Raw genomic sequence first — 16,728 nt, 5'->3', positions numbered from 1 at the left:
AAAGGAATTTTGCATTCCGAGAAGCCTCCTAGAGTTAAATAAGGTCTGTGTCCAAGATTTATAGCGACTTTCAAAAGTTCAATAACTTTTCAGAAATCAGCCCTATGTCAGAGGTACTCAAAAGTGCTTCAGCCTTGCCAGGTGTTCTGTGACTTTCTCTCCATGATTCAGACCAGTGCTCCTCCAACTCTAAGGAGCATAAGAAACACCCGGGCTTTTGTTTAAAATGCAGACTATGTAAGCTTGGGTTCTACGCTAGGGATCAAGATTCTGCATTCCTAACAAGCTCTCAAGCAATGCTGTTGCTACTCAGTACACTTTGGAGTACCGAAGATAGAATTTTTCATTATATAAATTCTCTGTTTTATGTTTTCATCCCCAACCAAGTCTTGCACCAAAGCACCCCAGATCCTGTTCATAGTGCAACCCTTTTTGATTAGTTCTGCACATCTCTACTTCCTGGTAGCTTTATCCTTCAGTGGTCAACCCTGCTGTTGCTGCTGCTGCTCTCTTGTCTTCTCAGAGATTCTCCTCTTTCTCCCTAAAAGTGGGTTACCTGCAAGTCTGAGAGCAAACCACTGGAACTGTTCCACCAGGTCCCCTCCCCACCACTGCAACGTGGGTAAAGAATTCTTGACAATGCAGTTGATGTCCATTTCAGCCCTTTCAAGCTGCTAGAGCAACAGCAGTTCCAGAGGAAGTAGTAGGGGTGAATCCGCTGGGGAGCTATTCCAAACTATCCTCGCCAAGCCACCCCGCTACACATAAACACACACAACCACTGGATCCCTGTGCTGTATTCAAAAAAAGACCTCCCAGGTAATTCTGGTACAACCCTCTGTGTATGTGTAAACAAGTGAATGATCTTCAAGTGCAATGAGATAAAATGATAACATCAGCAATGAGTTAACTGCTATGAAAAAAATATCCTCAAGGTTTTAGGGGGAAAACATACCTAAGACATGGTAGAAATTGAGAAAGATTTCCTAGACAGTGGGCAGAGAATAGCAAACATTTATTAAGCATTTATTACACATCACCTTATTTAATCCCTACAATGCATATAATGTAAATACTACTTTTACCTCTGTTTTAGAAATCAAGGCAGAGAGATTCAGATACTTGCCTGTTCTTCCTGTGATGGTGCTGAGATTCAGTTCTGGTCCTAACAATCCAGGCACTTACCACTGTATATGATTTCTTGTTGGTAGTTGTTATTGTTCTGTTACCTCTGGTCTGTTATCACTTGCAGAGAAACAGTGCTCCCATGTTCGTGTCTTCCATCACCTTCACTAGTGGGTTTTAAACCCACTGGGGTCCTTTGGGTTTCTCAGCGCTCTTGTGGAGAGTTGAAAGTGAGCTTGAGAGGGCTGAGCTAGGAGTTCCTCCCTTGCTCCACCTCCATATCCCTGCTGTAACCAAGGAGCTCTACTTTTATTTATTTATTTATTTTTTTATGTTGAGTGACCTTGAAAAGATATCTTTGGCAGAAAAGGTTCCTAAAATGTTAAAAGCCAATGGCTTACAGAAGAGTCTATAAACATGGCACAATTGACTCTTTATTCTCTGTCCTCCTCCTATCTCTATAGCTTTATTCCCCATCAATATCCCATGAATTCTACCATCAAATCACACTGAACCTGCCCTTCCCTGAACATGCCTTTCATGCTGTGGTTCTTCTATGATGTCACTAAAATATAAGCTCATTTAAGGTGGGGACTTTTTCGCTGCTGTGTCCCCACTGCCTGGAACTATACCTGGCATAGAGTAAAGTACTCAATACATATTTATTAAGTAAGTGTTCTTCCCCAGTTCCCTGCTATGCAAGAGTCTGTTTATTCTTCAAGACCAGCTCAAATGTCACTGCCTCTGGAAGTCTCCGTCATTTCTGATCCCCACTCACCAACTGCCACTGTCAATTTGCTATTCTCTTTTCTGTTTTTCCACAGCATTCTAAATCTGTCTAAGAGTACTCATCCTATTGTGCTGTGACTTTTGTTTGGGGCTCTGTCTCCATCCACACATTCCTGCAGCGTGAACTCTAGGACCGTGCAGAAACAATGCCTGCTCAGGAAATAACTCTGATAAAAGTTACCTCTGCTTCCCCATCCCAGGACTCTGTTTCAAGTTGTTTCCAATCAGGAGGTAATCCATCATGACAGAAGGTTAAAACCAGCTTAACCATAACAGTTCTGAAGGCAGGAAGAGAAGGGGATGATGAGATAGTTGGGATGGCATCGCCGATTCAGTGGACATGAGTTTGAGAAAGTTCCAGGAGATTGTGAAGGAAAGGTAAGCCTGGCGTGCTCCAGTTCATGGGGTCACAAAGAGCTGGACACGACTGAGTGACTGGACAACAACCATAACAGTTAACTTTGACTCTCGAATCTTTCTTGAGCTTTACAGCCTCACTCCCGTGGACGTATTGTATTGACTGTGACCCTCCACCTGAATTCCTGGATTTTTCTTTGTTTACTCCCTACTCAGATCTTATCCTTATCTTGACTCTGATGGGTCGCCAAGGTTGATTCACTTCATACTAACTCCTTATGTTTAACCCTTAATCTATAAGCTCTTCTGATTCTGGTTAAGGCTATATTGATCCTAACTAGCTATTTAGCCTCTATTAATAAGTTGCCCTGAGTCAGGTATTGCCAGTCCCAGGAATAAAAAGCAGGTAAGAGAGAAAGAGGGGGTTTCCCAGGTGGCTCAGTGCTAAAGAATCTGCCAGCAATGCAGGAGACACGGTTTCAATCCCTGGATTGGGAAGATCCCCAAGGAAATGGCAACCTACTCCAGTATTCTTGCCTGGAGAATCCCATGGACAGAGAAGCCTGGTGGGCTACAGTCCATGGGGTCACAAGAGTCGGACATGGCTTAGCAACTAATCAACAACAAAAGGGAGAGAGAGGGTCTTGAGGGATCAGGGAGGCAGCAGATTTGGAGAACGTAGAAATCAAAAAAAGTAGTCAAATGAGAGATACAGGTACAGGAAAGGATAGTTCTCTAGCTGCGGTTTCTTCTGCTTTTGTCAGGCTCAGACCTGCTGCTTCTATAACCCAGTCACGTGACCATGAACTACCTGAACCAAAGCAATTCTACACCTGAAGGAATGACTTCCACTTCCCTAGGAAAGCACCGTTCATAAAAAGGAAGCGTGGGCTGGAATGAGCTCTCTTGCCAAAATTCAATTCACTAAGTGATAATTTTATAAAATTATCAGAACTTTAAAAACAGCTATATTTACATGATACAGCTATTCTTATTACATGGGATTATATAAATAGCCTTAAACATGTTGAAGCTTAAAATTTTAATTGAAGAAATTAGAGTTAAGGATGATAGGCTGCTGAGGAACTGGAAAAAGCATAGTAAAAATATAAGCATATGACAATATAGAAAATGACATTCAAAAATACCTGAAAAAAATAAGCTGAAAAAAGTCCTGCCAACTATCAGTGCTGAAACTTTTATTTGACTTGGTAGCACTTTGCAGAAAGAGTTAACATAAATGAGCAAAACTATTCAAAGCCACAAAAGAGAAATGAGGGTGGCTTGAAGAGGTTACTGTGATAGAGCTTATGAACTAGACTTACATTTGATATGCATTAAAAGACTGGTTCCAAACAGGAAACGGAGTACATCAAGGCTGTATATTGTCACCCTGATTATTTAACTTATATGCAGAGTACATCATGAGAAACGCTGGGCTGGAAGAAGCACAAGCTGGAATCAAGATTGCCGGGAGAAATATCAATAACCTCAGATATGCAGATGACACCACCCCTATGGCAGAAAGTGAAGAGGAGCTAAAAAGCCTCTGGATGAAAGTGAAAGAGGAGAGTGAAAAACTTGGGTTAAAGCTCAACATTCAGAAAACGAAGATCTTCAGCTTCTTCAGCATTACTGGTCAGAGCATAGACTTGGAAAAAAAAAAAAAAAAGAAAACGAAGATCATGGCATCCGGTCCCATCACTTCATGGGAAATAGATGGGGAAACAGTGGAAACAGTGTCAGACTTTATTTTGGGGGGCTCCAAAATCACTGCAGATGGTGACTGCAGCCATGAAATTAAGACGCTTACTCCTTGGAAGAAAAGTTATGACCAACCTAGATAGCATATTCAAAAGCAGAGACATTACTTTGCCAACAAAGGTCTGTCTAGTCAAGGCTATGGTTTTTCCACTGGTCATGTATGGATGTGAGAGTTGGACTGTGAAGAAAGCTGAGCACCGAAGAATTGATGCTTTTGAAGTGTGGTGTTGGAGAAGACCCTTGAGAGTCCCTTGAACTGCAAGGAGATCCAACCAGTCCATTCTGAAGGAGATCAGCCCTGGGTGTTCTTTGGAAGGAATGACACTAAAGCGGAAACTCCAGTACTTTGGTCACCTCATGTGAAGAATTGACTCATTAGAAAAGACTCTGATGCTGGGAGGGATTGGGGGCAGGAGGAAGAGGGGATGACAGGATTAGATGGCTGGATGGCATCACCGACTCGATGGATGTGAGTTTGAGTGAACTCCGGGAGTTGGTGATGGACAGGGAGGCTTGGCGTGCTGCAATTCATGGGGTCACAAAGAGTCGGACACGACTGAGCGACTGAACTGAACTGAACCAGGAAAATAAATTTGTAAAGGGCCAAAAACGAAAAACAGTGAACATGCTAAAAATTAGGTAAAGCAACAGAAGCATCACATCACAAATACATTTTGCTAGAAATAACATACTAAAGTAATGTGTTACACAACTGAAAAAACATTCTCACATGAAACTGAAATTTGTTTACTGATACTGAAAAAAAAATAAGAGTTTTAATGTAGAATATTAAGTATTTCTATGTGCTGAGTCACTTCAGTTGTATCCAACTCTTTGCGACCCTATAGACTATAACTAGCCGGGCTCTTCTATCCATGGGATTCTCCAGGCAAGAGTACTGAAGTGGGTTGCCATGCCCTCCTCCAGGGGATCTTCCTGACCCAGGGATCAAACCCGAGTCTCTTATGTCTCATGCATTGGCAGGCGGGTTCTTTACCACTAGCACCACCTGGGAAGCCCCATATAGTGAGTTTTTGAAAAGTTTTATTGAAATATGATTGACAATCAACTTCACATATTTAAATTGCAGTTTGATAAATTTTGATATGTACTCTATTTTCATAAACTCTTTAAGTTACTCTAAAACTTCAGGCAAATGAAATATTTCTTAAAATATTCCTATGAAAACAAAATAGAAACCTATCAATTAAAACTTCTCAGAAATCGCCAAACGCTTTAAAAACTAACCCGTACAATAGTAATTGTTGGGAACTTTATGAAGAGGTAAAAGAAACACTTTTTTGAAAAACGGTGTTAGGGGTCATCCCCATTTTGGCCTTTTGAGTCATCTGGGGTTAGGATAAGTTGAAGGTATGTGTCTGACAGGCACAAATCTTCCACTCTCTCCTGCTGATAGAGGACACCAAGGGTGGGGATGATGCACCAAGCTTGTTGCCTAAAAGAGGGCGGTGGTGATATCTTTTCTAGACAGATCCAGATTCTCATCCTCGCCCCTACCTTTGGCAACAATGGATGAAGAAGCAGGGGGAAAACGGAAAGCAGTCAAAGAGGCTGGCATCATAAAACTAGAAGTCTTCTGAAGGAGTTACATCACACCTCCCCACAAAGAAAATTAAGGTATGAAATCACCACTCTTCACAGACTCCTAGCTCACTCAATTACTAAATATTTAGTGCATGCTATGTGCAATCACTGTTCTGAGTGCTAAGGTGACAGCAATAAATAAGATAGATGAAAATCATGCCCTCGTGTTTTGACACAAGATTCTAGAGAAAGGAATTCCTTGGTGGTACAGTGGATAAGAATTCATTTGCCAATGCAGGGGACACAGGTTTGATCCTTGGTCAGGGAAGATTCGACAAAGATTCCACATGCCATGGAGCAACTAAGCCGGCGCCCCACAACTACTGAGCCTGCTCTCTAGAGCCCTCAAGTAACAGCTACTGAGCCCATGCACCGCAACTAATGAAGCGTGTGTGCCTGAGAGCCCATGCTCTGAAATGAGAAGCCCACGCACAATGAAGAGAAGCCCCTGCTCACTGCAACTGGAGAAAGCCCTGGTGCAGCAATGAAGACCCAGCACAAACAAATAAAAAATAAGTTATAAAAAAAGATTTTCTAGAGAGAAAATAATAAACAGGTAAACAAATAGATGTATACAGTGGTGTACTAGTGAATGTTTACCAACCATTTCTCAGAAAAATACAAACCCTAACTTGTAACCTCTAACAATTTCAGTGATATATGTATATATATTTATATATATACTTATATGTATATATACATATATATATACTTCCACCATTATACGGAGAAGGCAATGGCACCCCACTCCAGTAGGCTGCCTTCCTTGGGGTCGCTAAGAGTCAAACACGACTGAGCGACTTCACTTTCACTTTTCACTTTCATGGATTGGAGAAGGAAATGGCAACCCACTCCAGTGTTCTTGCCTGGAGAATCCCAGGGATGGCGGAGCCTGATGGGAGGCCATCTATGGGGTCGCACAGAGTTGGACACGACTGAAGCGACTTAGCAGCAGCAGCAGCCACCATTATAATAAACCATAATGGAAAAGAATATGAAAAAGAATATACATAGTTTATTCTATGTACATGAATATGAATATATCCAGAAACTATACTTCAATGAAAGAGTTTTTGGTTTTCAGGTAACCAACCAACATCACTAAATGCAGACTTGGGAAGAGAACAGCTCACCCATTTAAGCTGGTGGCTGGATATTTAAAAAAGTCAGGTAGTGGTTAGTGCTACAAAGAAAAATAAAGCTCGGCAGCTTGAGTAATCAGGAAAGGCCTTTCTGAGATTGGGAAAGGAAAAAACTGATGACCATTTATTGCACACCTATGTTCAGTGTCAAAAACAACGGTAGGCACTTTCATATAAACAAACTAAATGCCATTCCTGTTGGCAGAGGAGGACACTGTAAGTTACCTACATTTCCCATAGTCCTAAAGCTAGTAAGACATTCATGGACAAAATTCTTTCGCCTCAAAGCTTCTATTCTATCCAACATTGTCCCTGAAACTGTGAGTAGGGAAAGAGGAGGTAGTGGTACTAGGGTACTAGAGAAGTAAGCACTCGAAAAAACCTTCCAGATCTTCAAATTTCACTCCATCAAGAAATTCAGCCCACAGCTTAGGATCAGACCAGCGGCTACGGGAGAGCCAGAGCCGCAAAAGGACGCCGAAGCAAATGGCCTAATTTCGGCTCAGGGAAAGGGTTTTGAGACATGACCCTCCGGAGACGTTCCACGTGGAAGTTGACAAAAAGGTCTCAGGGTGGAAAGAGGCTACAAAGTAAGATTTATAAGCTCACCCCAGTTTTTATGGCTTATTGATAGGACCTGACTGGGGCAGGGTGGGGAGGAAGGGCGCACGCACATTGGGTAGGAAGTGAAGCCTGAACCAATATTTCTCTCAAGCGTGTTACTTCTATGTGGGGAGTGGGCTACAGAAACGGGGGCAGGCACTGGCAGGGCATCCCTTTCCCAGTCCACCCAGGAAGAGCCGGGAAGAGTCCCTGGTGGGCTTCGTGCGAGTCACTAACTTAGACCCAACGCCAAGCCCGCACTGAGGCCCAAGGCAGGAACAAAGCTGCGCGCGCAGCCCACTCCCGCGCGGGAGTCTCACCTGTTCGGGCCGCACCACCCCTCGAACAGGCAGGGGTGCCTACAATCCTTTGTTTTCCTTATAGGGCCATTACTTGCTACAGCAACCGTTTACCTTTTGTTTTCACGTTGTTTTATGCAGTAAGCATTACCTCGAGTCAAATATGTGCTCTCTGCCAAGCAGGATACAGGCAACCCTACGCTCATCTTCTCCGTAACCCCCTCCGGTCATCTTAGCTTCCTGCCTCAGCCAACCCTTGCTAAGCTTTTGCGCAAACGTCACGAGTTTCTAGGCAGAATAGGCAAATCCCCCGGCTAGGAGAGGAGTCTTGCGCCCCCGCCCGGCAGTGCCTACCAAACGGTCTGAGCGCGTGGTCGGCTCTTGAAGGCGTAGCGGTCGAAGCCGCGGAGCCCGGTAGAGGAGCGGCTGGAGCAGCGAGGAGCGGCCCTCAGTGAGCTTTTAGGTCTTGTTTTCTTCGTTTAGATTCTTGCCGGGGTCTCCTCCCGGCTTTCCTGTCAAATCTGTGGGAGTCTGACCTCTTGGCGGGCTTTGCCTCCTCACACTCGGGAATCGTTGAGGAGCATTCACTGAAGTATGCTTCCCACATAGTTAAAAATTTAAAATACTGTATGCTTTTAAAGGCCTTCAGGGCCTGTGGGGCAGTGCACACGCTTCTCGGGAAACTCCACCTGAGGCAGAACTGACCTTTATACTCTCTGTCTGAACGATGGGCACAGCCCCTCACTTATATATTTGTCAATATTTTATTTAGTTCATTCATTCATTTTATAGTCGTTGAACGTCTGTGACCGTTCTGGGTGGTTGGGATCCATCAGTGAAAAAGGCCCTGCCCTCAGAGAGGCCTTACAGTCCAGGCCGGAAGTAGACCGGACTCCTAGGCCTAACGGATCAGGAGGAGTGTGTTAGAAGGTGGTGCTGCTGAGGGAGAAGATAGCAGCCGACGCGTTCGAGGGTGTGCTGGGATATGGCCTTGGAAGCTCGGGCTTGTGGGCCTTGTTGCAAAGGTACAACCGAACTGGGTGAAGCAGTGTTCAGGGAGGAAGAAGTGAATTCCAAGCAGAGGCAAGAGAGAGTGATCAAAGAGCAGGATGTGACTCAATCTGTATAAGAAACTGCAAATACCCTTGGGATGTAAATGGATAGTGAGCATCCCAAACTTGGGCGGGAAGTCTAGTTCAGCTACACAGCCAAAGCCATCCAACAACCCTGAAACCCTGCCCTGAAAGGGCGGAGTTCTAACCCCTGGACCAGGGAAGTCCTGCCCACCATTCTCCTTGCAGCCTTTTAGTGGCTGGAGTACCTGTCAGTGTACTCCCTCCCAATAGCGCTCAGCAGAGTATATCGTTATTTGTATTTACATTTGTCTTTCCCGCTAACTCCCAGGAATTCTTATGTAACAGGATAAATCTTGGTAACTTCAACACCTTACTACAAGCCTGGCTCAATAATTGTTTGCAGAGGTTTCCCAGGCAAGAATACTGGAGTGGGTTGCCATTTCCTTCTCCAGGGAATCTTCCCGACCCAGGGATCGAACCCGGATCTCCCGCATTGCAGGCAGACGCTTTAAACCTCTGAGCCACCAGGGAAGACTCGAATATAAATATAAGTAGCCCCAATTGGGGATTTTGTACTTTTTTCACAGAGCTGTTATTACTCAAAACTCTTGATTTGAGATTTCTTTCAGTCTGGTGTTACTTTATTATCTCTCCCATAATAGGAGCTCTTCCTTTGAAAGAGACATTAAGTCACTCAAAGTTAAGTTTGGGGAATAAGATGAGTGAATAATATCACTTTTGCATGAAGAATAATAGAATAGCTTAATAAAAGACTGATTTTTCTTATGTAGCTTAAAATCGAGTTCTAGATCACTTTCCAGAGAAGGCAATGGCACCCCACTCCAGTACTCTTGTCTGGAAAATCCCATGGACAGAGGAGCCTGGTGGGCTGCAGTCCATGGGGTCGATGAAAGTTGGACACAACCCAGTGCCTTCACTTTCACTTTTCACTTTCATACATTGGAGAAGGAAATGGCAACCCACTCCAGTGTTCTTGCCTGGAGAATCCCAGGGACGGCGGAGCCTGGTGGGCTGCTGTCTATGGGGTCGCACACAGTTGGACACGACTGACGCGACTTAGCAGCAGCAGCAGCAGATCACTTTCCAAAAAAACTTTGAATAATGGTGTCATTACTGGATTAAATTTATAGCCTGCAGAAATGATTGTTTTGAATGGTAGCGTTTACTTGGGAGGGTAAATTTTGATATGCCTATTGTTTTATGTGTGAATAAAAGAGACCCCAAAAAAACCCTCTTTCAGACCAGCATACAGGTAATAGTAGTCTTGTACAAAACCTAATGTATGAAAAAATGCAGAATTATAGGGCTGTCATTCGCTTATGGAATATGCATGATGCACTAGATACTGTGCTAGGTGCTGCAGAAGCAAGGTAATAAAATGGTCTTTTGTTCTTAAGGAATTCCTAGTACAGTTATGATTACATCATTAAAATAATCCACTGAGGTGAATTACATTTTAAGGTAGATAGCTTCAGAAATCACTTTTGGAATCAAGTGTACAGATAATGTGTAATAAGTAAGGGATTATGAAGTGAAATAGCATTAGTCAAGAAATTCCTTTCTTAGAAGAAATTAGCTTGAATTGGATTTTGAAAGAAACTCTTGGTATAGATTGGCAGAGAAAAGAAGTAGATGTTTAAGACTTAACGCAGCCAAAGTGTAATCCAAGTGTTGCTTGGTGAGCCTGGAGGCAGATCAGAAAGACGGATTATTTTGAGGGATATTTCATGAAGCCTAATGAAACATTTCTCCCATAAGAGAATAAGAGTCTAGTGAAAATGTTTTCTTGATTCAGGGTCACTTTCCACTGGACAGTGCCAGATAAACACTGCCAAATTTCATCTCTCTAAACCTCATTTTTCATATTTCCATGCTGACAGCCGTTTTCTATTAACTCAAATAGAAGCAAACGTGTAAACAGATAAGTGTAATACAAACTGATACAGGAATCTCATTTAATCTAATACCCCTTCATTATTTCCCATATTTTCCTGTTGTCTTTTTGCTGTGCACATGAACCAAACTGAAATGGATAGATGAAAGAATTTCTTTTAATACATCACAGCATTGATACTCTTGCTGCAGTTTCTCCAGACAGTGTAGGTTTTCAGGAAAGGAGGTAACTTTTAACAGTATCAAAGAAAGAATCTCCTACTTCCTTTTCCTCTTTATTTGGTCGCTTTCTCCAGCATTGCTGCCTTCTTTCTTCCTCTCCAGCTTTTGGCCCTTCTCATCAGGATGGAAATGCTACTGTTTGGTGTCTGGGCCCTGCTGGTCTTGATCCCTGACCCAGGTGAGGCTCTTTGGGAAGGTTTCCTTAGCTTCTATGGGCATGATTTTTAGCAACACCATAGTTTCCACAGGGACACTAATGGAGAAATCAACCCCTAAAAGATGACAGGGGGTGGGATGGTGGTAGAGTTGGGATTCTAACTTGTCCTTTCAGGGCCCTTTTCTTGTCCTGTCCCTTGTTCCTGTTTATTCAGAGTGGGTTTCCTATTCTCTAACCTGTAAATAGGTAGACTAGGCTCTGTATTCTCTTTAAGTCTTGTGGTCCTCACCAGAAACTTTGGCATGACTGGTTGACCTTTTCAGGAGCTGCAGAAGAGCGATTTGAGGTTTCTGTTTGGCCAGATCAGGCCCTTGTAAAGTATGGACAGTCCCTTATGGTCAACTGCAGCACTACCTGTCCAGACCCAGGACCCGGTGGAATTGAAACCTTATTAAAGAAAACCCAGGTGGGCAAAGGGCCTCAGTGGAAGGAGTTTCTGCTGGAAGATGTCACTCAGAATTCCATCCTGCAATGCTTCTTCTCCTGTGCAGGGATCCAAAAGGACATAAACCTTGGCATCACTGTGTACCGTGAGTGGAGCTGAGGGCTGGGGAGGAAGGGAAGCATGGGGGAACATAACTACTATGCCTTATATAGGGAATAGTTAGAGAATTTCTTTTAGGGGAAAGAATTGGGGCCTTTACTAAAGATTTTTGTCATACTATAGGGATTCTCTAGCCAATTGTTTGTTTCCCTTTGGTGTAGGCTTTTAAATTAGGAGCAGACCACAGAGTGCATCCTGGCATCTAGGCTTGAGAATATGTTCAGATACAGGAGGCATATGCTAATGATGCTGATCTGTAAATTACAAAAAAAAGTGTAAAATTAGTGTTGAATTGTCACAAATTCTTAGAATAAATAGGGATTGGAGAAAAGAGGGGCTTTGTAGGCTGGGGTAGTTGGAGAAGTCTCCACAGAAAAGGAGGCTCTTAAACTTCACCCCTGTGTATGATTAGGATTTGAAGTGATGGGAATGGGTAAGGAGAATCTTTCAGGTGAGCAAATAGCATCGGCAAAGATGTAGCCATGAGTGTGCCCTCTGGGGTTGGAGCTTGGTTAGCTATGGTGGAGTTTTCATGTGATGCTCAGGAGCTTTTCAGATGCTGCTCACACCTCTGAAGCACTTCTGGTAAGAGAGAAAAGCTCTCCAGAATGGCAGCAGAGGGGCCCCCCCAAAGCAAAGGGGATCTCCAAAATGGCAGTCAAAGCAAGGGGCCTCTCAGCAGTCACATGTCTTGGCTATGACTTTAGCCCCCTGCAATGGGAAGAAGAAGCCTAACTCATCTCATCCAGGGCAGAGAGCTGATGCTGTTCATCAGATGGTTTAAGAGTAGCAGTCCTACCTTCTATCACAGGCTTCCCGTCCTCTTACTCTTTCTCTCTGGAGAGGTGAGTATCCTTCTCTCATCAAACCAATCTCTTGGTCTTAAAGAGCCACCAGAGCAGGTGATCATGGAGCTGCAGCCTGCGTGGGTGGCCGTGGATGAAGCTTTCACGGTGACATGTCATGTGCCCAGGGTCACACCCCTGGAGAACCTCACCCTCACCCTTCTCCAGGATGACCGAGAACTACAGCGGAAGAATTTTAGGAGCTTAGCTATGGCTTCCCAGAGAGCTGAGGTCACCATCAATGTCAAAGCCCAACGGGAGGATGACAGGTGCAATTTCTCCTGCCATGCAGAACTGGACCTGAATTCACATGGTGGGGGGCTCTTTCACAGCAACTCAGCCCTTCAGATACTCCGAATCTTTGGTAAGTCAGAGCCCAGGTGTGGAGGGAATCCCGGAGCTCATTTTCCTCATCTTACCTTGGCCTTTAGGACTCATTTCCCATAGGGTTTAGGATGTGGGTGGAAGGGTAATTGAGCTCCTTTACTTGAGTTTTAAACTCACTGTAGGGAGCAGAGAGCTTTTAGCCACAGTCCCTACACTGTGGGGTCTTATACAATTTATCATGGCCTTTCTCTTTTCTTCCCTTCTCATTTCTTGGCAGAATTTTCTCAGAGCCCACAAATCCGGGTCTCTTCACTTCTGGAGGTTGGCATGGCAGAAGCGGTGAGCTGCGAGGTGGCTAGGGTGTTCCCAGCCGAAGAGGTAATGATCCACATGTTCCTGGGAGACCAGGAGCTTAGCCCCTTTCTCTTCTGGGAGGGAGACACAATATGGGCCAATGCCACCATTCGGGCCATGGAGATTGGTGATCAGGAGCTGTCTTGCCTTACATCTCTGGGTCCAGTGGAACAGAAAACAAGCCAGCCAGTGTATGTCTATAGTAAGTGACCTGCCTCTTCCCTTCCCTTGAAGGTTCTCTGCCATTGAAAACTTCCATAGTGAAGGCTTGGTTATTCAGCTGCAGGTGTCCCCATGAACCTAAGTGAACTCTGGTCTTCGTCTTCCTCAGATAAGTGCAGGGACGCATTGAGGCAGCAGTTCTATCCAGCCATCGCCCTGTTTCCTTAGACCATCCTACTAACAGAGTGATTATGGATGCTTGAACTTATTCCTAGGTACAGTGATTTGAGGTGAGAAAGAAATCTGTAAGATGAAAAGACATCTTGTTCTCCTTGCCACAGAGGCACAGCCAAATAGGCTCATGTGGCATTTGTTATGGAGAAGCTCTCAAATTTCCAAAACCATTTCATTGCTCCTGCAAGTCAGCATAGAAGCAGTAATGGTATCCAAAGCCTTTCCCTTCTTGTCTGCCTACCCGAGGGCTACCACCAGCAGCTGAGTACAGAAGTCGCTGCCAGTTTTGAGAAATATGTTTGACTCTCTTTTTCCTTTCCTTACAGGCTTCCCTCCACCAATCCTGGAGATGGAAGAAATGTACCCATTGGCAGGGACAGAAATTAACGTGACCTGCTTGGGGCATATTTTAACATCCTCTAGCCCTACTCTGCGGCTTCAGGGAGCCCCAGATCTTCCTGCACCTGGGGAGCCTGCCTGGCTTTCACTTAACGCCAGTGAGGAAGATGATGGCCGGAATTTATCCTGTGAGGCCTCTTTGGAGGTTCAGGGTCAGCAGTTGAGCAAAACTACTGTGATCCAACTCCATGTCTTGTGTGAGTAGAAGCCTGATGTTTCCTGTCAAAACATGGATTGTTAGTCTCACATTTCCAGAGATCTTAGCCAATAGCTGCATTGTTAGAGTTGCCACATTTTTCTCATTAAAAAAGAAAATCAAAGAAAAAAATAAAAAGTAAAGCTCAGCAAGCTTACCTTACCCATGGGAAAATGAGTAGGGAGAAACCTGGGGGAAACTGAAACAGAAGAGAAAGTGATCAGGCTGAGGGCCAAAGGCTGAGAACATAGGGAGTAAAAACAGCTGTAGCCTATGCTGAGGAGGGTAATTTCTTCATGAAAACTTGTATTTTGAAAAATAGAAAAATCCTTGTCTCTGGGTTCACCCCAACCCATGATATCCCTCACAGAGAAGCAAAGATGAGGAGCAGGAACCCCCGGGACTACCACCGAGCAAGCTCATTTAGTATTAACCCATTAAAATGCCCTGTTGCATCTCAGATTCATCCAAGGAGGAAAAAGTGTAGTTCAAAGCAGGGAACTGATGGTCCTCCCCTTGGGAAAGGAAGCTGTTGGGTGGAGGGGACACATCATTTGGGTAGGGGAGGGAGAAGGAGCTAATGCATGGCGGTCATGAAGAAATGCGGCACACTGAACTGACTCCTCTGGGGACTCTTTGCAGACAAGCCACGATTTGAGGAATCTGGTTGCCCTGGCACCCAGATCTGGCTGGAAGGGATGGTGCAGATGCTTGTCTGTGTCCCAAAGGGAAACCCGACACCGGTCTTGCTGTGTACCTGGAATGGCACAGTCGTTGACCTTGAAGTGCCACAGAAGGCAACCCAGAACCACTCTAGAACCTACTGCTGCACAGCCACCAACCAACTGGGCTCTGTCAGCAAAGATGTTGCGGTCCTTGTTAAAGGTGACTGCGGCTCCCCTGCTGCCAGGCCCAGGGTGGAAATCCCTTAGGGGGTTGGGATTCTTAAGGAGACAAGAAAGAGCTCAGTGGGCTTGGGGAGGGTGAGGCTGACACATAAGCCTGGTGGGTTGGGGCAGGGTGATTCTCCTGCCTGCTAACCCTCCCATTTCTCTTGTCTTCCGTGCTTTGGCAGGAGTGGATGAAGGACTCAGTGTTATCATCTTGGTGATTCTTATGGTCGCCTTTGGAGTGGGTATGATAGTACTGTATCTAACCTTGGGGCCCTGAAAAGTGGAGAGGAGGAAATTGCCCTATAGGCAGAAGGAGAAGAACAAAGAAGAGGAAAGCCAGTTTGCTGTTCAACAAGCAGAAAAGCACAATGAACATAATTGTTAATTAGAAAGTTACTTGGTTGAAGGCAACCTCTACCACTGGGGTTTCCTAAGGGAAGGAAGGAGCGGGTGGAAGAGAAAGGGAGACGTTATCTTCTGTCCTGTGGTCCCATAAAGCAATATTTCTGGTCCTCATCCTGTGGATTCAATCCAGCCACAAGCCCAACTCCTGTAAGAATCCAGTCCCAGTGTTCAACTAGTGAACGGGCCTTTTGCTCCTTGTGTGTTCTTCATCAGTCGACTCTCAGATTCAGAAAAGAAGTGCCTTGTCATCCCCATTCCCACTGCCCTTTGCTCCCAAATGGAAGAGATAGCCAGAAATATCTCTGAGATACAGTGCATTTCTCATGGTTTCCTCATGACTAAATGGGAACCAATTTCTTAGTCTAGGGACCAGTTTGAAGGTAGTCAGTACCTAGCAAAGGGCTGGGAATTAAAAGCCTGTTTCTGCCTACATATTACACATTCTGGGCTCCCCTAATGGGGAATTCTGGAATACTGGCTCCAGAGCTGAGCTTGGTAACATCATTAAGGCTCAGTGGCTAGTCAGGCTTCAACTCCCTAACCATCTGTTGTGTGCCCTAGAAGAGTATACAGATCATAGGAAATTCCACATTGGGTCAGACAAGCAGCTTTCCTAGCCCACTGTTCTGTCCTTGAAGTGGAAGATACAGTTCTTCCTTGAAATTGGGCTCTAAACATCTCTGAATTACTCTTTGGAAATCCATTATAGAGTAAATCATCTGAGTCCATATTAAACATTTTTTTTACCTGTACAAGCTCTTAGGGTAGAATCCCAATTTATTCTCCTTTTCCATATATAAGTATATATTTTTATATGTCTGCAAACTTTCCTTTAAGCTTCAGGAGGACTCCTCATATGATAGTGTTCACCATATGATAGAGCTTCCTTTTCTGTTCATTGGAAAGATCATATTAAACCCTTAGAGAAGATATAAAGATTTCTAAAACCAATCTTTTCTCCCAAATCAGTTATGTATGGGTCATTGAAGTGTTGGATATGATAAAAATAAAAGTGATTTTACGTTATCTGAAACTAGTTTTCTTCCGTGTGTGAAAGTTTTATTAAGTCACATAGTTGCATTTTGAGTAAAATTTCTAAGAAAAGAATGTTCATAGCCAACCCAGGGCAGGTGGTGCAGTAGTTCAGGAAGTAGCATTTTTGGCTTGCCTTCAAAACTAAAGTTCAGACTTCCAGATAGAGGGCAACAGCCTTCCCCAAATTGAAAACACCACCTAGAAAGAATACAGCAACAAGC

General features: G+C 44.2%; 1 protein-coding gene across 1 annotated transcript; it reads left to right on the top strand.

Annotated features, from left to right (window-relative positions):
* Nucleotides 1-11,379: 11,379 nt before the first annotated feature.
* LOC120866939 (intercellular adhesion molecule 5) lies at nucleotides 11,380-16,503 on the top strand. The gene is made up of 6 exons (XM_040244988.1): nucleotides 11,380-11,643; nucleotides 12,546-12,866; nucleotides 13,107-13,385; nucleotides 13,906-14,175; nucleotides 14,817-15,059; nucleotides 15,250-16,503. Exons 1-6 carry the CDS (start codon nucleotides 11,448-11,450, stop codon nucleotides 15,342-15,344), a joined length of 1,404 nt encoding a protein of 467 aa, XP_040100922.1. The 5' UTR covers nucleotides 11,380-11,447; the 3' UTR covers nucleotides 15,345-16,503.
* Nucleotides 16,504-16,728: the final 225 nt, after the last annotated feature.

This window comes from Oryx dammah, unplaced genomic scaffold (genome assembly GCF_014754425.2).
Source record: "Oryx dammah isolate SB20612 unplaced genomic scaffold, SCBI_Odam_1.1 HiC_scaffold_8, whole genome shotgun sequence".
Taxonomy (NCBI): Eukaryota; Metazoa; Chordata; class Mammalia; order Artiodactyla; family Bovidae; genus Oryx; species Oryx dammah.
This window is presented reverse-complemented; position numbering and strand designations above follow the sequence as displayed.